At 44.3% G+C, this 24,287-nt stretch overlaps 1 protein-coding gene across 1 annotated transcript in view; it reads left to right on the forward strand.

Moving 5' to 3' along the window:
* Positions 1 to 24,287, forward strand: part of LOC137546578 (mucin-2-like) — a 46,123-nt gene that overhangs the window by 14,695 nt on the left and 7,141 nt on the right. Inside the window, exons 2-3 of the mRNA XM_068269214.1 lie at positions 5,185 to 5,246; positions 13,434 to 13,502. Of these exons, the coding sequence (XP_068125315.1) occupies positions 13,442 to 13,502 (61 nt within the window). The 5' untranslated portion in view covers positions 5,185 to 5,246; positions 13,434 to 13,441. The remainder of the gene's footprint in view (positions 1 to 5,184; positions 5,247 to 13,433; positions 13,503 to 24,287) is intronic.

The following is a 24,287-nucleotide window of genomic DNA, read 5'->3' on the forward strand; positions in this document are numbered from 1 at the left end:
TGTTCATGTCAATTTGTGTCCACCTGTTTACTAAAGAAATGACTGGCGCCATGAGTGCAAATGAAAGGATGAAGGGTTATCATGCCAAGACCAATTCATATATAGATAGATCCTTTAAATTAATATTTTCTATTGTCAACCCAGACTCTGTAGCCCATGAGGACACTGAAAACAGGATTTTAGCATAGTATGTGCTTTAAAAATAAAAGAGTGAACTATCCTATTGTCAGAAGTATTCAGATCCTTTATTTACCCCCTGCTATGCTGGTCCTCCTATGCATGGAGACCCTTAAGAGAACTATAACAAGTATGGGCACCATGGCCCTATCCTATTACAGTATGGCCACCATAATGCCCCCCTCCCCCCACGCAAGTGTAGCCACAATCAGTGGCGTAACTACATGGGGCTCCCAAGAGAAACTTTGATGGGGCTCCCAATTGTTCACACCCCTTCCCTTGGTGCTTGTCATGGCTTTGGGGCCCATCTCACAAGGGTCATAAAACAAGTTTGGCCATCATAATCTTCAGACCCGTAGCGGGCGTAGCCACAAAAACATCTGGCCTGAAGTATAGTACCCTGTATAGGAGAAAGGGAATTTTAGTAGTTTGGGCCCTCAAAAACTCTGGGCCCCGCTGAGATCCCAGGGGCTGCTCACGTCTAGTTTCTCCCCTGACCATGTCACTGTCTTTTAGCCATGTCTTCCAAATATGACCATGGCATACCAATGTCTTCCAATATAGACATCCTTTAATGCCATTTGCCCTGTACAGGAATGTCCCCTCTTAAAACCATGCCTTTTTTCCCACCCAGAGCCCCTCTGGAAAGCTGGTATTGTCATAGCTACCTATCTCAGTACACATTGGTAGTCCCTATTCTCCACATCTCATTATCCTGGTGGCTCCATTCTCTGGCTACTTCCATCTCCCACAGTTGCCCTTTGTGTAATGTCAGTGTCGACAAAAGACTGATGTGAGAAGAAGGTAGATTTCGAGAGAGAGAGTGAGGCTGGCAGGAGCAGAGGGACTGCAGAGTAAGGTTGCTACAACAATACCTGCTTTCCCTGCACCATTCCTGATGGTCATCATTGGAGCTATGGGGAGAACTCTGGTGGGCGGGGTTGGGAGGCATCCTGTAGCAAAAGTTAGGATATTTATCATTTTGTTTACTGGAGTATGTGCTAGCAACCCTGCAAAACACAGCTTAAATTACGTTAAAAAGTCAATCCAACAGAAAATGTTTTTTTTTTTTCAGTTCAACAAGTTTATATGGAAAAGCAGGTGGCTATGCTGTCTTTATTTAACTGGATCCAGGCAAATGCATTTATTTGTCAATCCACTTAAATCATGTAACAAGATTTCTATAGCTTATAGCTTTCCTATTTCTCTAATAGAGGTTGATGCATGTGCTTTTCTGTGCATTTTTGTGTGCACTTATATGCATTTAACCTTTCAATTCCGATGGAGAAAAAAACTTGAACTATGGCTACATCCTCTAAATACAGTGAATGCAGTACCTTTCTGTGGGTGTGGAAATTGTGGGAGAGAGAGTGTGTTTTTATGAAGGAAAGATTTTCACCATGTATCCAGACTGAGTTTGCCATGTGGACATTCACAGCTTTGACTGTTGAGTGAGGGAAGTTCATACCGTGGTTCAGTCAAAGAAAGTTTTTTGCTCTTGTGACTGTTTTTCCCACTCTGGATTGTGGTGCAGTGAGACCAAACTAGAACTTAATGGACACGTGTTTTTTTTTTAACCTTGATAATTATGTACCGTATTTCTGTGGCTTTGATTAGCAGCCATCTTCATCTTAAAGCGGATCCGAGATGAAAAACAAACTATAACAAGTAACTTGTCTATATATCTTATCTAAAGTTTAGATAGTTTACAGAGCAAATCTAGCTGCAAACAACTTCAACAGAATAAGAATATTTCTTCCTGTGATACAGTGACAGCAGCCATGTTGTTTCTAAACATTACACAGAGGCAGGCTTATCTGCATCTTGAGCAAAAAAACCTAATCCCCCCTCCTCCTCCTCCCTCCTCCCCTCTGCCTCTGAAATCTCTGGCTAGTAATACCTCCCCCTCCTCCTGCCCAGACTGAACTCCCATGAGCCCTTGCTACTGTCTGAAAGTGTCTTGGCTCTCTGAAAACCTGTGGGCGTGGCTTTTTTAGTTTATAGGGAATTAGAGCATTAAAACAAAAACAAAAAAGTATTTGGCTTCAGGAATGCCCTATAAACTATAGGAAAGGAACACAATTATGCAATGCGTAAAACTTCATCTCGGATCCACTTTAAGGATGTTGGGCAGACAGTAGCCCATTCATGGGAGGTTCTTGGTCCATCCCTTGTGTCAGGAAGGGGAGAAGAAAGAACATTATGAGGCATTGCTGACCTGTTAGAGCATCCTGATAAGTTTAGGAAAATTGCAGGATATCAATAAAAGTGTATTACTGGTTTTGGACAAAAATTGTTTTGTTACCCTTTTGTGCTGTTTCTACACCCTCCCTACCAGCCACCATTATCCCATGCCCTCTGTATTCTTGAGATTTCAACTCTTTGTACTGTCAGATATTTCAGGTTGAATTTCCCTCGTTTAAGTTTGACGGCAGTTTGCTTGAATTGTTCCCAGGGTTTCAGTTCATTTGGAAGTCGATCTCAAATCAAAGTCAGTGGTGGTAATTCTAGTTTGTGTTCTGGCTTTTGGAGAGCTTATACAACAGCCAAATAAAATAAAAAGGCATGAAAAGAGCCCCACATGTGTGCAGAATACTGTGCTACAAATAAAAGGCATTTTATATGGCTTTGGGGCCAACATGGTAGAGACACTTCATTTTGGGACTGTCCCAGCAACAACATATGTATGTTTAAGACATATTTTATAGTTCTTTTTTTTTTTTTTTTACTATTTTTGCTCCACCCCCTTTTTTTGCACACATTGCATAACATTGTAAAGGAAATGTCAAATTGAATGCTTTTATAGCAAATGATACTATGCAACATTGCTGTGCTTTTCTGAATCCTGCAATCTAATACAGTTATTTGACTAGACGAAATACTCTGCGGAGGATGACAGCGCTATATAAATACTAAATAAAAATAATAATACATATAATTTTGAAAATGAAAATGGCCACCTAAAGACTGTAATGCTTTTGTTTTAGAATTTTTAAAGACTTGAATGGCATAGTAACTATAAGTGGTTGGCTTTTGCCTTGCAGCAGTACAGTCACAGTTTCAAATGCTGTTCAAAGCACTATAAGCATAAAGTTTTTTCTTTCTTTTGTCTTTTGTTTGTTTTGCTTGGTTTTTCTCCACCAAACTTTTTGGCTCCCCTCCCAAAATTGTCCCTAGAAAATTGTAGGGAAATTAGATAGTGGTTTTCTCTGAGAGACAGTTGGTAATGTAAATGTTAATGTCCCATGTAAAGGGCTGCAAAAAATCAGTCCTTTACTAAATTTGTTATAATAATAAAAACCAGTACGGTAAGTTTCCAGAGATTTCTTTTCAGATATATTTGTATATTCTATGAGAGATATAAATTAATATCATTGAATGAGTTAAAGGAAGGTTACTTTTGAGCACAGAGGCGCTGGGCACAGACCTGGATGGCATTTGCTGTATACTCTTATCTGACTACCTGATGAAGTGGGGGCATGCCTGCGAAAAGCAGTACAAAAATTGTGGAGTGTATGAATACATTTTCTATTAAACGTTAACACGCTTGTACGTCGTGTCCTCTGGAGTGGGTAAGAGTCTACCACTTCCATGTTTTAAAAATGTTATGATATTTTATTCTTTTGGCGCCTCTGCTCACTTGTATATATTACTTTTGAGAATGTTTCTGGTTATCTGAAACTTTAGCTATATCATAGGGAATATGACTGTTTTCTTAGGATACTTTGGGCAGATTTCATAAAATCTAAGATTCTAAAAAGATACTTGATTGGCCAATACTTGATCGCAGCAGAGTGCGCCGAAAGGGTCTTATGCATAGACCTGCCCCCTTCAGTGACGTACTCCCTGCTGGACAGTAAGTAAGTTACCAAGATTCCTGTTGGTTTGCGCATGTGCGCCACACTGCGCTCCACCGTTTACAATTACTGCACCACCATAAACTTGCACTACTGCAGAATCTGTGCACTAGGCTGGGATGGCTTTGCGATGGGATTGCCGCGGATTGACTACTTCGGTGCAGCGTCTCCATAGACTCTCATTGTCCTTGCCAGTGGCGTAGCTAAGAAGCGGTGGGCCCCGATGCAAGTTTTACATTGGGGCCCCCCCAAGCACTCTATATAAATAACAATACGTTGCACCAAAACCTGCCAATGGCAACTACAGTGTCAGAGGTGCAAGAAGGGAATGAGGAGTAGTTTGTTAATGATTATTATCATTCAAAGCATCTATTGAAATGATTATTATGAGCACAGGACCAATAGAGAGCTGATACTGCAGTTGACGGAGGGCCCCTCTGGCCCAAGGACCCCGATGCGGTCGCAACCTCTGCACCCCCTATTGCTACGCCCCTGGTCCTTGCGATGGGGTAGCGTACCACAAAGTAACACCTTATATATGAAAGGGCCCTCAATCACAAAAACTAAACACTCTGCATACATATATGTAAGTGTGGAGTCACCAAAAATGTACCATGTTACATTGACCCAGCATTTGACCTCTTACCTCCATTACAAATACCATCACACAATTAAAATCCTACTGGCTTAGGCAGCACAAGGAAAGCACTTTTATTGGTTGAATGGTGCTACTTATAAATGTCAGTTTCATAAATGGCAATTCAGTTTACGGAGAATAAACACATCCACACACAAATATTTCTATGGTCTGAATAAGTGTATAGTGACAGGTGTCAATAAGTAAATGTCACTTATGATCTCAGTCTGTAGAAGCAGGAAGAGAATGATGGTTTGACACCTAATGCCATGTTGAAATACGGGTGTGCGCGTACATGTCAGGGTCATTGGAGACAAAAGACAAAACTATGTGAAAAAGCAAACAAAATGGGATCAATCTATTGTTCCATAATGAAAATACATTTTTTTTACTCAGTCGCCAGCAATTTAAGTATTTACACTTTTGTATGGCAAACCAGCCCCCTTTCTGCGATTGGTTATATGTCCGTGCTTGCTATAAACCGGTCCATTTAATTCCAAGCTCCATTTGCAGGTAGAGACAGGGACAGTCTCAAATACAAAGGAAGGAAACTGGATATAGCAAAGTAGAAGAAGGTAAGAAGCAGCACATAGCATGACATTTACTATACAGTATACTGATCTCACTATATTATGTTTCATGTTTGTCAGTGATATAAGAAAAATTGTATTATTCAATTAAATTGATTAAAAAAGTAAACTCCGGAAAAATTACTTTAGCACCACAAGTGAAGTGTGTATATATATATATATATATATACATACAGTATATGTGTATGTATTTGTATGTATGTGTGTGTGTACATATATATATATATATATATATATATATATATATATATATACACACTCACACACAGTATATGTGTATGTATTTGTATATATATATATATATATATATATATATATATATATATATATACATATATACACAGTATATGTGTACGTATGTGTATATATATATATATATATATATATATATATATATATATATATATATATATATATATATATATATATATATACATATACATATATATATATATTGATATAACAGGCACGGTTTATGCAGTTTGAAATTGGGCCAATCAATGGAGGTTGCTGCCAATTTGGATTAACCCAATCACAAACTACATACAAAGCGCAACAAAATTTGCATCAAGTCTTAAAAACTAGCACCTCATTGATAATGTCTTCTGTTGACCTGTAAAGTACGCTGCACTAATAAATGGGATAAATTGTTCTGTTCTTGGATATTATTGCACTAGGAGCCGGGAATCATGGTGTGTTTGATGGGTTACCTTTGAGATTATTATTTGGATATACTTTAGGGTAATTAAAAGCATTTAATTTTTTTTTACTTAAAAAAATGAAATGTTAGTTATTGTAATAGCACTTTTTCAAATATCATGTGAGAAATAATAAAAGCAACAACCTTTCCAAAATGTATTCCCTACCAGTGTCAGCACAGGAGACTGTATCTGATGGTCAGAGATGCCTGCAAAGGTTGAGATATATATTCCCAGATATCATGAGCTCCCTGTCAGTCACAGTCAGGTAGCAGTTTTGTCATTTTACCATATAAGCTAAAAAGACCAGGTGAATCTTGCAGATTTGTAGTAGGTGCTGATATTATGCAGCTATAGAATTGTGTGAATCCTATTGACACCTCTCTGGAGTTACATATTTCTGCTGTGACAAGCAACTACCTTAAATAGCATTTACAGCTTCTAGCACATGTATACATCTAGCTATATACAAACATTGAATGATTTGGGTGTATAGTAGCAATACTCTGTGAGTCATGTTATGTCAGTAGCTGTAGAGTATTGGACTGCTTTTAGCCATCAGTAAAAGCAAGAAGTTTTGAATCAAGATTGATACCATTAATTGGCTAACTAAAAAAAAAAAAAAAGTAAGCAAAAAAAAAAAAAGTAAGCTAGAAAAAAAAAGTAAGCTTTTGGCTATTCTGTATTCATCAGACACCACTCCCTGCTTAGGGCTTAGCCCACTGGGTTGGATTTCCATTACTGATTAATATTATTGGCCCTTGCACGGTGGACCCTACTACAGAAATGTACATGCACATATACATGTATAGGTAAGTCAATATACTGATCTTTGAAGATGATTGCTAGGTCATAAGTTCTATTTTCAACAACAAACACAGACAAACACAGAACATTTATATCGCGCTTTTCTCCTGGCGGACTCAAAGCGCCAGAGCTGCAGCCACTAGGACGCGCTCTATAGGCAGTAGCAGTGTTAGGGAGACTTGCCTAAGGTCTCCTACTGAATAGGTGCTGGCTTACTGAACAGGCAGAGCCGAGATTCGAACCCAGGTCTCCTGTGTCAGAGGCAGAGCCCTTAACCATTACACCATCCAGCCACCATTTTATGTTTCTATATAGATTTAAAGCGGAATATAACCCTGCATTTCAACTTTGCTCTAAAATATTATTTACAGCATATTATATGCAAAAAAGCATTTTTTTTTTACTAGACCAGCATTGGAAGGGTTAAACACAGAGGTTTAAAGTTCCGTGGAGAGATATGCAGAAGTTCAGATTGTTACATTCTATTTAGTTATATGTACCTATTGATAAATGTTACACACTCTTTGGCTGTCCTCCAAGCTCCTTCTCAGTCAGAGAGATGAGTCACATTCAACACTTAGATACATTTATGTAAACAAAATGTATCTATTTCAGCTTCGATGCGTCTGCAGAAATCTCCAGGAACTTTAAAGCCCTGTGTAACCCTTCCAATGCTGGTCTAGTAAAAAAAAAATGCTGGTTGCATATAATATACTGTAAATAATGTTTTAGAGCAAAGTTGAAATGCAGGGTTATATTCCGCTTTAAGTATTTAATTGTTAACCACTTGAGGACCGCCCCCAGCCGATGGGCGGCGGCAAAGACCGGGCCCAAACGACCGCAATACGCCCATCGGCGGGGGCGGCATCAGCGGTGGCTGTGCGGCGATCGCGTCATCAATGACGCGATCGCCGCCGGCAATAGGCTCCGCCCACTCTGCACGGAAACCCGCCGGCCAATTAGCAACGCCGGCGGGTTTCAAATGCGGCGATGCGGCCAATCAGAGGAGTATAATACACTTTGTTATTGTAACAAAGTGTATTATACTGGCTGCCTCCTCCGCTGATGGTCACTCGTCGTGCGACCATCAGAGAGGACGGCAGCCATTAGGATAAGTTAAAAAAAAACACATTTTGACCCACACAGACCACCCGATCGCCCACCCCAGCCCTCAGAACCCCCCCTGACCACCCCAGCACACCAGCATCTGCACCCCACCACCCACCTAAAAACCCATCAATCACTCCCTGTCACTATCTAGGGACGCTATCCCCTAGGTTAGGTCCCTAACTGCCCCCTAGGGTCCCCTGATCACCCCCCCCCTACCCTCAGATCCCCCCCAGACCCCCCTCCCAGACCACCCCCCTGTATGCTGTATACAGCTATATAGCTGCCTTACCCACTGATCACCTGTCTATCACCCATCTATCACCTGTCTATCACCCCTTGTCACCACCACCCATCAGCGCAGACCCTAAACTGTCCCTTGGGGGCACCTGATCACCCACCCAGACCCTCAGATTGCCCTCAGACCCCCCCCTCCTGATAACCTCCCCAGTGCATTGTTTACATCTATTCTCCCCTGTAATCCCTCACTGATCTCCTATCGTCACCCCCTGTGTCTGCCACCCACCAGATCAGGACCCAGTCTGCCCCGTGCGGGCACCTAATCCACCCCCCACACCCTTAGATCGCCCTCAGCCCCCCCCCCCAATCACCTTCCCAGTGCATTGTATTTGATTGTGCTGCAATTGTATTTGATTGTGCTGACATTCAATTTCATTGTGCTGACATTCAATTTTATTGTGCTGTAATTGTATTTGATTGTCCCGTGATTGGCTTTGATTGTCCCGTGATTGCCCTGTGATTGCCCTTTGATTGGCCTGTGATCGGCTTTGATTGTCCCGTGATCGGCTTTGATTGTCCCGTGATCGGCTTTGATTGTCCCGTGATCGGCTTTGATTGCCCTGTGATTGCCCTGTGATTGCCCTGTGATTGGCCTGTGATTGGCCTGTGATCGGCTTTGATTGTGTCGTGATTGGTTTGATTGCCCTGTGATTGCCCTGTGATTGGCCTGTGATTTGCTTTGATTGGCCTGTGATCGGCTTTGATTGTGTCGTGATTGGTTTGATTGCCCTGTGATTGACTTTGATTGTCCCGGGAATTGAGTGCCCTGTGATTGGCCTGCGATTGCCCTGTGATTGCCTTTGATTGTCCTGTGATTGTTTCTGATTGCCTCCGATTCCCCCCTCGCCACCACCCCCCTGTCACTATCCAAGTGATCTAAAAACAGTGAAAACTGTCACTTTTTTAGTATCACTAGTGTTAGCAGTTAGGCCAGTTAGCTAGGCCCCTTTGTAAGTGTCAGTTAGTGCTCAGCCCACTGCACCACAGTCACTAATTAGCGTCATCACTGTCGCTAATCAACATTAGTACTATATAGTATCTGTAAGTGATCATTACTGATCGCAGTCAGATCTATTAGGGTCACTAGGATCCACAAAAAAACGCAGTGTTTGCCCGATCAGGCCTGATCGTTCGCCTGCACTTGCGTTCAGCCCGCCCCACCGCAGTGACAGAATTTTTTTTTTCTGATCACTGCAAAAAACACTGTACAATAGCTGTGGCACTGTAAACATCAGTTTTGATTTTTTTATCAAAACTCAGTGACCACAGCTTTCTACCTCTCAAATACTCCCTTTTGCTAGGTAGGTGCTCTTTTTTTCTAGGTAGTCTCAGAGGAATACCCACTAAATTTAGCAGCCCACCATGGCAAGAAAGGGGTATTCCGATGATGAGGTTCTCAGGTACATGGCCCAGTCGGATGAGGACGATTGGGACGCCTCATTCGACGAATCTTCTGGGTCAGAGTTTGAACCTGAATTGAGCAGTGGCTCACTGACCGATAGTGATGACGAGGGTGAGGTCCCGGCTAAAGCCAGGCGTACCACACCCCATGTTGGACCGCAGGTGGCGCAGGATCGGCCTCAAGGGCAGCAGAGTGGTGTTCGTGCTGGTCTGAGATTTCATGGTGGGGCAGGCACCAGCAGCACAACATCTCCTGGACCTAGCACCAGTACTTCCGTAGACCCTGGTGAAGTGGCGAGCACCAGCATGGAAGTTGAAACTGGTTCGGTGGCACGTGCAGTAAGATCCCAGTCGCAGCCACCAAGAAGACGGGCCCGTACTACCCCTAGTTTACCAGAGGTGCTGGCAAACCCAAATTGGCAATCCCCTGATTCCGCCGCACCCGTACTTCCCCCTTTCACCGCCCAGTCTGGAGTTCAGGTGGAGACAGATAATCTAGGATCGGCCCTAGACTTTTTCTATCTGTTCTTCACCCAGGATCTCTTAGACTGAATTGTGGCATAGACCAACCGTAAGGCCACACAATATATAACCGCCAATCCGGAAAAGTTCCTTGCCCAGCCTTTTCGGTGGAAACCAGTCCAAGTTTCCGAAATGAACATTTTTTTGGGCCTTCTCCTTCACACGTGACTAGTAAAGCAGAATGTGTTGCGGTCTTATTGGTCTACGGACCCAGCATATCATGTTCCCCTGTACTCTGCTGCCATGTCCAGGACACGATTTGAGAACATCCTGCGCTTCCTGCACTTCAATAACAACGAAACCTGTCATCGAAGTGACCACTCTGCTTTTGACCGGCTCCACAAAATTCGACCCCTCATAGACCACCTGTCATCCAGATTTGCAGATGCTTATACCCCTGACCAGGACATCTGCGTAGACGAGTCCCTCATACGCTTTACCGGGCGCCTTCGCATCAAACAGTACATCCCAAGCAAGCGCGCCCGGTATGGGGTGAAACTGTATAAGCTCTGTGAAAGGGCCACAGGCTATACATCTTATTTTAGGGTCTATGAGGGAAAAGACTCAAAATTGGAGCCGGTGAAATGGAAGGACAAGAGGGAGGTTTACTTCCTGTCCACCATTCACGCAGACACGACAGTTGAAATTCAACGACGAACTGAGGTCATTGAAAAACCCCTTGTCGTCCATGAGTATAATACTAACATGGGAGGGGTGGACTTCAATGACCAGAGGTTAGCGCCCTATTTAGTTGCCCGAAAAACAAGACACTGGTATAAAAAAGTGTCTTTTTACCTCATTCAATTGGCAATTTACAACAGCTTTGTTCTCTACAGTAAGGCTGGGAGAACTGGATCGTTTATTCAATTTCATAAACAGATCGTGATGGAACTCCTGTATCCAGGAGGTGCCGTGGCCCAACCCCAAGATGCAACTAGCCGGCTGCATGGAAGGCATTACGCCTATCCAATTCCGAGTACCCCAGGTCACCGAATCCGAAGAAAATGTTGTCGTGTCTGCAGCAGGGCTGGAATAAGGCGTGACACCACTGTTTATTGTCCCACCTGTCCTGACCAGCCTGGCCTATGCCTAGGGGAGTGTTTTGAGAGGTACCACGAGCAGGTACACTATTAGAGTGTAGGGAACTCCACACACAGCGGTAGGCACACAAGGGTCTCTCAGTGCTATTTCACACTGCTGCGATGCGTTAGGGCACACTTTGCGGTCCCCCCCTACGCCGGAAGTGCTTGACTCAACGCTAGTGCATGCCTACGTTACTGCGTGGCTTCTGTGGCAATATCGATCGGCGCGGAAGTCATGTTAGTCTATGGCGACGCAGTTCATTACTAGGCCGAATGCTACTCTTGTGGTATTGCCTGAAGGTCTGTTTTGGACGATACGGTGCGGCGGGCTCGACCCACCGGATATGTCAATATGCAGTGTGAAACCAAACATCGGGTTTCCAGAGACCCTAATACACAGGGCTGCCAGAAACCTCTCCTTTCACTTGGGACAAATTGCGTAATGTACTTCGCCACAACTCTGTGCGATTTGCACTTTGCACATTGTTCCATGGGGGAGGAGAGGTTTGTCCTCGGGAAGTAAGTTAAAAAAAAAACAAAAAAAAAACAAAAAAACAGGTAAGCAAAGTAGTTAATGTTTGGTTTGCAATGTTAAGGTTTTTATTAAAAAAGTTCAAAGTTTATTAATGTTATTGAAGCAATTGCTTTGCTGCTTGCTTGTTTTTCGTTTTTTTTTTGTATTTGTTTTCTCTTTTTCCATCCAATAACCTTCCAGGTGGACCAAGGAGTACGGTGAGTTCATAGAAGATTTTATTTTTTGTCACAAGTTAGCGGAAAATGACACTTTGTGAAAAAAACCAATAAAAATCAATTTCCGCCAACTTGTGACAAAAAATAAAATTTTCTATGAACTCACCGTACTCCTAACGGAATACCTTGGGGTGTCTTCTTTCTAAAATGGGGTCATTTGTGGGGTTCCTATACTGTCCGGGCATTTTAGGGGCCCTAAACCGTGAGGAGTAGTCTTGAAAACAAATGTCTCAAAATGACCCTTGAAATCCTAAAGGTACTCATTGGACTTTGGGCCCCTTAGCGCAGTTAGGGTGCAAAAAAGTGCCACACATGTGGTATCGCCGTACTCAGGAGAAGTAGTATAATGTGTTTTGGGGTGTATTTGTACACATACCCATGCTGGGTTGGAAAAATCTCTCTGTAAATGAACAATTGTGTGTAAAAAAAATCAAAAGATTGTCATTTACAGAGATATTTCTCCCACCCAGCATGGGTATGTGTAAAAATACACCCCAAAACACATTATACTACTTCTCCTGAGTACGGCAATACCACATGTGTGACCCCTTTTTGCAGCCTAGGTGCGCTAAGGGGCCCAACGTCCAATGAGCACCTTTAGGCTTTACAGGGGTGCTTACAATTTTGAACCCCCCAAAATGCCAGGACAGTAAATACACCCCACAAATGACCCCATTTTGGAAAGTAGACACTTCAAGGGATTCAGAGAGGGCTATGGTGAGTCCGTGGCTGATTTCTTTTTTTTTTTGTCACAAGTTAGCAGAAATGGATATTTTTTTTTTTTTTCCACAAAGTGTCATTTTCCGCTAACTTGTGACAAAAAATAATATCTTCTATGAACTCACCATGCCTCTCAGTGAATACTTTGGGATGTCTTCTTTCCAAAATGGGGTCATTTGGGGGGTATTTATACTATCCTGGAATTTTAGCACCTCATGAAACATAACAGGTGCTCAGAAAAGGCAGAGATGCTTGAAAATGGGAAAATTCACTTTTGGCACCATAGTTTGTAAACGCTATAACTTTTACCCAAACCAATAAATATACGCTGAATGGTTTTTTTTTAAATCAAAAACATGTTTGTCCACATTTTTCGCGCTGCATGTATACAGAAATTTTACTTTATTTGAAAAATGTCAGCATAGAAAGTTAAAAAAATCATTTTTTTGCCAAAATTCATGTCTTTTTTGCTGAATATAATAAAAAGTAAAAATCGCAGGAGCAATCAAATAGCACCAAAAGAAAGCTTTATTAGTGACAAGAAAAGGAGCCAAAATTCATTTAGGTGGTAGGTTGTATGAGCGAGCAATAAACCGTGAAAGCTGCAGTGGTCTGAATGGAGAAAAAGGCTCTGGTCCTTAAGGGGCGAAAAGACTGTGGTCCTCAAGTGGTTAAATTGCCTAACATGCTGCAAAAAAAAATAAAAATGGTTTCTTCAATAAATACATTCTTGTGACCTGATTCAAACTGTATAACAATCTGATTCTGAGCCTCTTTTACTCCAGGGGACAGTATGAACTCTTTGGCATTACTTGCCTTTTTGGCCCTCTGCTTGGGAACAGCTCACTCTCAGAGTAAGTAATGCTGTATAATGAACTTACCCTTTTATTGAGTATATTCTGTGCAACTCTATACATTTATTTTAGCACTAAGGCCTGGTTCACACTGCAAGAACTTTTTTTTGTGAGCGCTTGTGGTTTTTAAAAGCTCTTGTTAATGTAATGCTCCGTGTGTGTTCTCACTTGAGCGACACGATTTTATAGAAATCACCCATAGTATTGCATTAGCATGACTGCTTAAAAAAGCTCTTGTAGTGTGAACCAGCCCCAAGTGTACACTGCGGTGTTTCAAGGTAGCTTTTCCAACACTTTTTGTGCTGCTGCAAAAATAAGTTTGTGGAACAGACTCATTTATCTTTAATGACAGATTACTGGGAATATTTAATCATGTGTAAATTAGAGTAATTTGCACTAACCACTAATAATCAATCGTTTAGTGCAGAGTATCTGGGGTAAGGGCTGAGACACATTGCAGAGCGCTTTGCTGACCGTCAGCGTTGCGTCTGCATTTTTCAAAAACGCTCCCCATAAAACACATTAAAATCATGGCGAAATTGCCACATTTGCAGTTGCAGCGATTTATGCCACAATTTTACCACAATTTTAACCTCCTTAGCGGTAACCGCGTGCTGGACACGGGGTAAGCCGCCGGAGGGTGCCGCTCAGGCCCTGCTGGGCTAATTTGCATCATTTTTTTTTCAAACACGCAGCTAGCACTTTGTTAGCTGCGTGTTTGTTGCGATCGCTGCTGCCGATGCGCCGCTACCCGCCGCGATACATGGCCCCCCCCCCCGCATACCACTTGCGCAGCCTGGCCAATCGGGATTCCCTGTGACGTCGATGACGTCACTCCGTTTGTCGCCATGGCGACGGAGGAAGCCCTCAAGGAAATCCCGTTCAGAACGGGATTTCCTTATGGGCAAGCGGCGCCGGCGGCGATCTGAAGGTACATGGGGACGCCGCAGGGAGGGGGGAAGCATGTAGCTAGCGCTAGGCTAGCTACATGCTAAAAAAAAAAGTGTGAGAAAAACCCTCCCGCGGCCGCGCAGCCGCACGATTCATACCGCCAGGGAATTTAATGCAAGTCAATGGGAGCATGTTTTTAAAAACACAGACACAGCGCTGACGGTCAGCAAAGTGATCTGCAGTGTGTCTTTAATGCCCTAATAAAACAGTATTATTTCTGACTGATGACTTTGGGTTGCTACGCTTTATATGTTGTACATTTTATTTCAAGTAAAGTGGTTGTAATAGGTTAAAGAGAAACTGTAGTGAAAATAACATAATGAATAAAACTGCATTTTTTTTTTACAATATTAATTTACAGATTATTTAGTCAGTGTTTGCCCGTTGAAAAATCTTTCCCCTCCTTGATTTGCAATCTGAAGTTTATCACTGGTGATGACATCTTTAGTTCTGTCAGTTGATCTGTATGGAATGTTCATTACTGAGAATTCGATTTACAGAGGGATATATTGCTTGCTTGGCAGGTGGAAACAGCAGTTATTTCCCACAATGCAACAAGTTCACAGACAGGAAAACTGTCAGGTCCATAGTCATGACATCACACTATGGGAGGGATTTTGCCACAATATATCAGCCATACAGACCCCCCCCCCCCCCCCGATCTATTTGAGAAAAGGAAAAGATTTCTGGTGGGAAAGAGGGTATCGGCTACTAATTGGAATGAAATGAATCTTTGGTTAAAGTTCTTCTTTAAGAAAATCCTCCGGATCAAAATACAAATATCGGTGATATATATATATATTCTCAATAAACCCAAAGCTTATGCATACATAGAACATAACTATTAGTGATGGTCAATGAGATTCAAATAATTCCAAATTGATTCAGAATTATTCAAATTTGATATGCGATTATATGCAGCTTGAACCTTACTTAACAGTTTTCGTGAGCAGAAGTCCCAAGTATTCTGGACAGACAGAAAGAAAAGCAGGGGGGGGGGTGGAGGAGAATAGTGGCGATCAGAATGCAGGGACACAACTGCAATTTCAATCAATTTATGGCCAAAATCGATTGCTCCAGATGGAAAGATCTCAAAAGGGGGCAGGTTGGGTGCACACAACAATGGCAGTGATCGTTTCACTGCCAATCGATGGACCCCCCCAGGCTGCATTATCCTACAAGTGTGTGAAATTACAATACATTCCATTTCGTCCTTTTTTAGAGATAAGCTTTTTTAATTATTATTTTATTGGATATATTGACTCAACCATTATCCTTACATTTTGTTGTGCCTCTTCCTTCTCAGTCTTAGCCACACAGCCTCCCATCCACATTGGGGGGTAGTTTGTTTTTAGGTCTCAGAACTTTAACCACTTTAGCCTCAGCTACAGTATATCTACGTCCTCTGTGACTTCATCTAAGCCATGAGGATGTAGATGTACACGTCTTTTGGCAGAAGTACAGATGTGCACGATTTGGCTTGCTTGTGTGCACACCTTTGGCACTATCTGCTGCAGCATTAATTGAAAGGGAATATATGTTCCCTAAGCCAATAAGACTGAATATGATTTTTACCATTAAAAATGCTTTTATTTTCTCAGTTCATATTGAAGAATACACACTGTAGCATTATTTCAGAATCAAATATCCTCACTATAAATTGTGACAGAAACATAAACTAAGTTTTGCGGTAAACGTTAGAAATAGCCAAACAAAATTTGTGGGTTTTTTTAGCGACAGTAACGCTTTTTATTTTTAAACTGCAATTGGTAAAACTGAGAACTAATGAGTTTTTTTCTATTTTTCCCCATTAAAATGCTTAGAAAATAAAATTGTTTTAAGGAAAAAATGCCATTCAATGAAAGTCTAGTTTGTCTTGAAAAAAACGATATATTTTTCATTTAGGTGTCATAAGTAGGGATAACGTTATTGCTGATTAAATAAGGACATAGTGAAAATGTGAGAACTGCTCTGGTCCATTCGAGTGTGGATGGACTTTCCTCACTTGCAATTATGTTGTAGTTACTGGTTTAGCAACCCTTGTTTGTGAGTATGATTCATATATTTATTGTGACGCAAGGTTTCATCCCTACATACTACACCATAAGGTGCTCCTGGGGTCTCTCTGCTTTTTTATCTTTTTTTTGTGTTCATCTTATTGGCAAATTTTTATAAGTCGAATAAAAGAACACGATACAGACAAAATATCACAAAGTAGAAACAGATAGAATAAAGAGGGTCATGCATTAATACCATCATATGACAAAGGTAGAGTTATAAAAAAGTTCAAGCAATACATTAGATAGCAATCATTGAAATGCCAGGACAACACAAACACCTTAGGGGGAAGGAACATTACGCAATATGGAGTGCAGCTCAATCGGCCCAGGGGTCCCGAATTTTATTAAACAAGGGGGTGGTTTCCCTGATAGTCGAGGAGGAGAAAGATGGAGTGGACCTTATTGATCAATTCCGTCCTTGAGAGGGTAAGAGATCTTAGCCAGCAACGTGTTGGAAGTTTATTTTGCTGCTTTGACAATTGAGGGTGAGGTTTATGAAATAAGGCCAACCACAGGTTCAGATGGACTTGCACTCCAACACATCAGAATCCAAAGAAATGTCTGCCAGCAATATACTTGGGCTGCTGCGGTGTTGCACCCTCAGAAGCACAGGTCCGATGATAGAAGGCCCCGTTTAGCAAGCTGGGCAGGCGTCTTAAACCTGGAACAACTGGAAACAACTAAACTACTGGAAACTTTGGTGAAAATATCACTTGTTTGAAAAGAAGAAATACACTAGATAAACATTGGTGGGCTTGCCTGGCAAACTAGAATCCAACATATTGGATTGCTGGAGTTTATCATGCTCAAGAGCAGATGGTTCATTATGCTTATGCTTGTTACATGTGTTGACAAATAGTATATTTTATATATTTCCAAGTAAATCTGGAATTGTCAGGAGAAAAGGGGAGTGGGGGTGTTTTACAAAGTCCATGGTGGATTTTTTTTCATTTGCAAGCAGTAATATTAATATTATTATGCATATGGGTGATATTACCTTGCATCAATCTGAGAATACAGGCACATTTTCTAATGTATATACAGAACAGGCAGAACTCTATACCTGGCCCCAGAAAAACAAACGGTTACCATATAACTTTTATTGGTCACAATGGTTAGTGGGGCTGGGGGGGGGGGAGGTAGAGCAGAATTTCTATCTTCTTGCCCTAATTGGCAGAGTTAGACAGAGTATAAAAACTTAAACCCTGTGAGAGAACGCGGAAAAGCCGCCGCCTGTGCTGTTGAGGAGGCGGCTGTTTCCGCCTCCAATGCGGCGGTTTGCACGCGGAGGCGTGCGGCTGGTAACAGGGCAGAACGCGGAAAAGCCGCCGCATGTAACAACAGTAAGGCGGCTGCTTCCGCGTCCAGCGCTGCGGTTTGCACGCGGCAGCGTGTGTCTGGTGTGGCTGGGTCTGTTAGTGCACACAGGCTTAGGAATACACGCACACGCGCAGAGAGGCAGAACTCTTATACTGGGTAAGGAGAGATCAGCTGATCACGCCGATCAGTTGACTCCAGAGCAGGTTACTATTGGTTGATCAAATAGGGGTGTTGCCGGTGAGCACTACTCCATATATAGTTGCTGCTGGCCAGTCTCAAGTTGTCTGCCGTTGCGATCACTACATGGAAGCAATCAGACCTTAGTCAGATCCTGCAGTGTGTTTGAACCAGGAGGACCTGGGAGTTCACACTGAGCCAGTTCACTTGTGTTATTATTCTGGTTATGCTCAGACTAGTTCCAGGGTGTAGAGACCACGGACCTCACACCCAGACTAGGGAACTTGCATTATCATCTGTGTTATACTCTAGACTAGTTCCAGGGTGTAGAGACCACGGACCTCACACCCAGACTAGGGAACTTGCATTATCATCTGTGTTATACTCTAGACTAGTTCCAGGGTGTAGAGACCACGGACCTCACACCCAGACTAGGGAACTTGCATTATCATCTGTGTTATACTCCAGACTAGTTCCAGGGTGTAGAGACCAAGGACCTCACACCCAGACTAGGCATTGTTTGATATCTGTTATGACTTTCTGCTTTCCTGACTATCCCTCTGATCTCTGATTCGGTACCTCGCATATCTGATACTCTGTTGCCAAACCCTGCTAGCCTTGGATACCGAATCAGCCTTCTGTCTATGTACTTTATCTGACCGTGTGTTACCGACCTGGCCTGGCCGACCTCGAGAGCTATCTCTCCCATTAAGAGATAGTCTCCAGATCAGACAGTGACATCCACCATCGGGTGTCACTCACCTTCTGGCCCTTCCTACCTCGAGCCTGACTCCACCCCTTGGAGAGTCTCAGGCTGCTGGAAGGTTTCTGTGTCCTCAAGTGCAGTATTGCTACACTGCCTTGGATCACCTGCTCAGCAGGTGCATTACTCAAAGTATTACTGTTACACCAAACACTCACATACCTCAGGTGTCCAGAGGTTAGCAATATATCTGTATTATCGGTGATTCTGCAGATCATCAATAATCAGGTATATATCTGCATTCTTGGGGATACTGCAGATCACCAATAATCAGGTTCTCTCTGCGTGCTGACACCAATTGTTACAGAATGGCAGACCAAACCCAAATGGACGCACTCCGCAGCCGTCTTGATGCACTCACCACCTCGGTGGAAAATTTCAGCTTAGTGCTGGACGATCATCAGACCCATATCAAAGCCTTGTCTGGGTCTGCGCAAGCCCTACAGACGGCTGTGGATACAGTGCGATCTCCTCCTAGCACAGACATACGCATGTCTGTACCTGAAAGGTTTTCAGGCCACAGATCTGACTTTCGGAACTTTAAAAACCGAGTGTTATCATACTTTGAGTTGAGACCTAATTCTTCGGGAACCGTAGCCTAGAGAATTACTTTTATCAAGACACTATTGTCAGGAGATTCCCAGACTTGGGCATATAATCTCCAGCCAGGTGATAGCGCGCTAGTCTCAGCTGAGGCATTTTTTTGAAGCTATGGCTATAATTTATGATGACCTGGACATTGCCTCTACCGCAGAGCGGAAGCTCAAGACCTTGCGGCAGGGCAAAGATCCGGTTGAGAGTTACGCAGCTGAGTTCAGGAAGTGGGCGGTTTCTGTCAGATGGGGCTCATTTGCTTTATTAGACTGTTTTTTGTCAGGGCTGTCAGACGCGGTCTCGGAATTGATGTTGGGTCATCCTGAGCCCAAATCTGTCGATGAGGCCATTTCGTTGGCCATCAGAATTGACCGTCGCTTACGATACCAAAGACAGACCCGGGGTAGGAACAATCTGAGACGTTTGTCCTACGCAGCGTCTCCTTCTGTTCCATCTCCACCAGCTTCACCTCCACCGGAACCAATGCAGATTGGTCGGTCGAGATTGTCTCAGGTGGAACGGAGACGCAGAGAAACAGAGCAGCTCTGTCTATACTGTGCAGAGGGGGGTCATAAAGTGCGGAATTGTCCCAAGAAGTCGGGAAACGCTGCCGCCTAGGTGTAGTCGGAGGTAATACCCTAGGCGCGCAGTCTTTACCTCTAGAGGATAAACGTTTTCTTCTCCCTTGTACGATATCCTGGCAGGATAAGACAGAAACCACTGAGGCCTTCATAGATTCTGGCTCAGCAGCTAATTTTATGGATTATGACTTTGCTAAGAAATTGGGGATTCTGATCTCCCCACTAAAACAACAGATCCGGGTCACTGCAGTGGATGATTCCCCTCTGCAGAGTAACCACCCTCTCTCTCAGACCCCAGACTTAGGGGTCACTATAGGGGTGTTGCATAAAGAAAGTTTACCATTTTTTGTGTTGCGAATGGCAACCTCCACGATCATTCTTGGCATGCCATGGTTACAAATTCACTCGCCTTTAGATCAACTGGGCCACGGGTCAGCTAACTAGCTGGTCTGCCCATTGCTATCATCATTGTCTAGCGAAAGTAACCTTTGGTAAAACCAAGATTCACATGGAGGGATTGCCAGATCAGTATTCAGAATTTGCGGACGTGTTTTGTCCCAAGGCAGCAGATAAACTTCCTCCACACCGTCCTTTTGATTGCCCCATTGATCTTAGGTCTGGTTGTATGCCCCCTAGAGGTCATCTTTATAATTTGTCTGGGCCAGAGAAATTGGCTATGCAGGAATACATCCGAGAAAACTTGGCTAAAGGTTTTATTCGCCCTTCTCGGTCCCCGGCAGGAGCCGGGTTCTTTTTTGTGAAAAAGAAGGATGGAGGCCTCCGTCCATGCATAGATTATCGGGGCTTAAATAAAATTACAGTAAAAAATAGCTATCCCTTGCTTTTAATAGACGATTTGTTTACTCAGGTCACCAATGCTAAGATTTTCTCGAAACTAGATTTAAGAGGTGCATACAACCTTGTGCGGATCAGGGACGGTGATGAGTGGAAGACGGCCTTTAACACACCCGACGGGCACTACGAGTACCTGGTGATGCCCTTCGGGTTGTGTAATGCCCCGGCCGTCTTTCAAGAGCTAATTAACGAGGTTTTTAGAGAAGTATTGGGCAGATTCGTCTTAGTCTACTTAGACGACATACTAATCTTCTCGTCCAACCTCTCAGAGCACAGAAAGCATGTTAAGTTTGTGTTACAAAAGTTGAGACAAAATATGCTGTACGCTAAATTGGAGAAATGCATTTTTGAAGTAACCTCTGTTTCCTTTCTGAGGTACATAATTTCAACCTCTGGCCTCTCTATGGACCCAGGGAAAGTCTCAGCTGTTTTGGAGTGGCCCCAACTAGTGTTGGGCGAACAGTGTTCGCCACTGTTCGGGTTCTGCAGAACATCACCCTGTTCAGGTGATGTTCGAGTTCGGCCGAACACCTGATGGTGTTCGGCCTTTTAAGTTCGGGTTCGCCCCGAACTACTGAATGGCCGCCGAACAGGGCCGAACAGGGCCCCTGTTCGGCCGAACAGGGCCCTGTTCGCCCGAACATGCCGCAATACGGCCCCCCTATGGGGTCGCAGGCATAAGGGGGGAGCATGCCCCGATCGCGGGGGGGGGGGTCGGAAATTCCCCCCACCCCCTCCGCTAGCGCTCCCCCCTCTGCCCGCTTCCCCATAAAAAAAGTTTAAGGCAAGTTAAATAGTACTTGGTGGCTGGCCTGGCACTGGCAGTGGAGTGAGGAGGAGGAGGAGTCCGAGTAGCAGAGTGACGCGTTGAGGCCGGGCAGCGGGCGGTTCAGCGGTAGTACCCTTGTGGTACTTCCGCCCTTTCTCTGACCTCACGTCCTCTACGTGATGACGCATACGAGGGTACGCGTGACGCGTACCCTCGTATGCAGAGGACGTGAGGTCAGAGAAAGGGCGGAAGTACCACAAGGGTACTACCGCTGAACCGCCCGCTGCCCGGCCTCAACGCGTCACTCTGCTACTCGGACTCCTTCTCCTCCTCACTCCACTGCCAGTGCCAGGCCAGCCACCAAGTACTATTTAACTTGCCTTAAACTTTTTTATGGGGAAGCGGGCAGAGGGGGGAGCGCTAGCGGAGGGGGTGGGGGGAATTTCCGACCCCCCCCGCGATCGGGGCATGCTCCCCCCTTATGCCTGCGACCCCATAGGGCCCCCAAAATGGGCATGTTCGGGGGTCCCATTGACTTCCATTGAGTTCGGCGTTCGGGCCGAACATGCCGAACATCTGGCCCATGTTCGGCCTGTTCGGCCCGAACCCGAACATCCAGGTGTTCGCCCAACACTAGCCCCAACCCATAGGACTGAAGGCTCTCCAGAGGTTCCTGGGGTTCGTCAATTACTATAGGAGGTTTATAAAGGGATACTCCACGGTGATCTCACCTCTCACCACTCTTACAAAGAAAGGGGCAGATACTCATCACTGGTCCCCTGAGGCCCATGCTGCTTTCTCCACTTTAAAGAAATTGTTCTGTACTGCACCCATTTTGAGACATGTCGACACCACCTTCCCCTTTATTGTGGAGGTAGATGCCTCAGAGGTAGGGGTGGGGGCTGTGCTGTCTCAGCGTTCTGGGCTGCAAGGAAGATTACATCCCTGTGCCTATTTTTCACGTAGGTTTTCACCCGCAGAGAAAAACTACAATATAGGCAAAAGGGAACTTCTAGCCATTAAGTTGGCCTTTGAGGAATGGCGACATTGGCTAGAAGGCGCAGAACATACCATTACTGTCTATACTGACCACAAGAATTTGGAGTACATTGAGGGCGCTAAGAGACTTAGCCCCCGACAGGCTCGGTGGTCGTTATTTTTCTCGAGATTCAGATTTGTGATCACGTATACCCCTGGTAGTAAGGACATCAAAGCTGATGCTTTGTCCAGATGCTTTGAGCCCGAGACAGCACAGCCCTCAGTCCCAGAAACCATTCTCCCTCAGAAAGTGGTTCTGGCCGCCACTGAGACCTGGAGGGACTGGACAGAAACTTTGAGTCCGTTCCAACAGGACGTACCAGAGGGAAAGCCTGAAGGGGTCATGTTTGTACCACTGCCTTTTCGTCTACAGATACTGCAGTTGTTCCATTCCCACAAGAATGCTGGGCATCCTGGGGCCACCAGAACTCAGGATCTCGTAGCGAGATGTGCCTGGTGGCCATCATTGGCAACTGACTGCAAAGAGTATGTAAGAGAATGTGCAGTGTGTGCTAGGAACAAACCCTCCCGTCAGGCACCTGTTGGGACATTGCAATCATTGCCGGTCCCGAGTGAGCCATGGACCCATCTGTCCATGATGATTTTGTGGGCGAACTCCCCAGGTCTGAGGGCATGACGGTCATTTGGGTGGTAGTCGATCGTTTCAGCAAGATGGCCCATTTTGTTCCCCTGAAAGGACTACCCTCAGCCCAGGAGTTGGCCGATCTTTTCATCCAACATATTTTCCGAATGCATGGGATTCCGGAAAATATAGTGTCAGATCGGGGAGTCCAGTTTGTTTCTAAGTTTTGGAGGGCATTCTGCCATCAGTTGGACATGGAGCTATCGTTTTCATCGGGCTACCACCCACAGACCAATGGCCAGACCGAGAGAACCAATCAGTCTCTGGAACAGTTTCCAAGGTGCTATGTGGCAGACGCTCAAACCAACTGGGTCAAATTCCTGCCTTTTGCAGAATTTGCACACAACAATTTGAAAAGCGCCTCCTCAGGTTTCTCCCCATTCCAGGTGGTGACAGGAAGGTCACCTAAGTTCACCCCATTACCAGTGGCTGCCACCCCGTTTCCAGCCCTGGAGGATTGGCAGAAGTCTTTAAAACAAGTTTGGGGAATGGTAGAAAAAAATGAGGAAGGCTTTTCAGAGTCAGAAGAAGCAGGCTGATAAGAGACGTTCCATAGAGTGGGAATTCCTTCCAGGAGACTTGGTCTGGGTGTCCACACGACATTTGGCCCTGAAGCAACTCTCTCCCAAGTTAGGTCCCAGATTTGTGGGTCCGTTTCCAGTGACCAGGAAAATCAATAACGTCACTCATGCCATCGATCTCCCTACCAGCATGCGAGGTGTGAGATCGTTCCATGTGTCCTTGCTCAAGCCGGCAGTGCATGTGGATTCCGCTCCCCCCCCTGTGTTGATTGATGACCAACCTGAGTATGAAATTGAGAAGATTCTAGACTCTCGGCTTGTGCAGAACTCCGTGCAGTATTTGGTGCACTGGAAGGGGTATGGCATTGAGGAGAGAACTTGAGTACCAGAATGTCGCATGCACGCAGAGGACTTGAAAAGGGAGTTCCATAAGTTGCATCCTGAAAAGCCAGGCAGGAGATGTCCGGAGTCCACTCCTCGGGGGGTACTGTGAGAGAACGCGGAAAAGCCGCC

This window comes from Hyperolius riggenbachi, chromosome 2, assembly GCF_040937935.1.
Source record: "Hyperolius riggenbachi isolate aHypRig1 chromosome 2, aHypRig1.pri, whole genome shotgun sequence".
Taxonomy (NCBI): Eukaryota; Metazoa; Chordata; class Amphibia; order Anura; family Hyperoliidae; genus Hyperolius; species Hyperolius riggenbachi.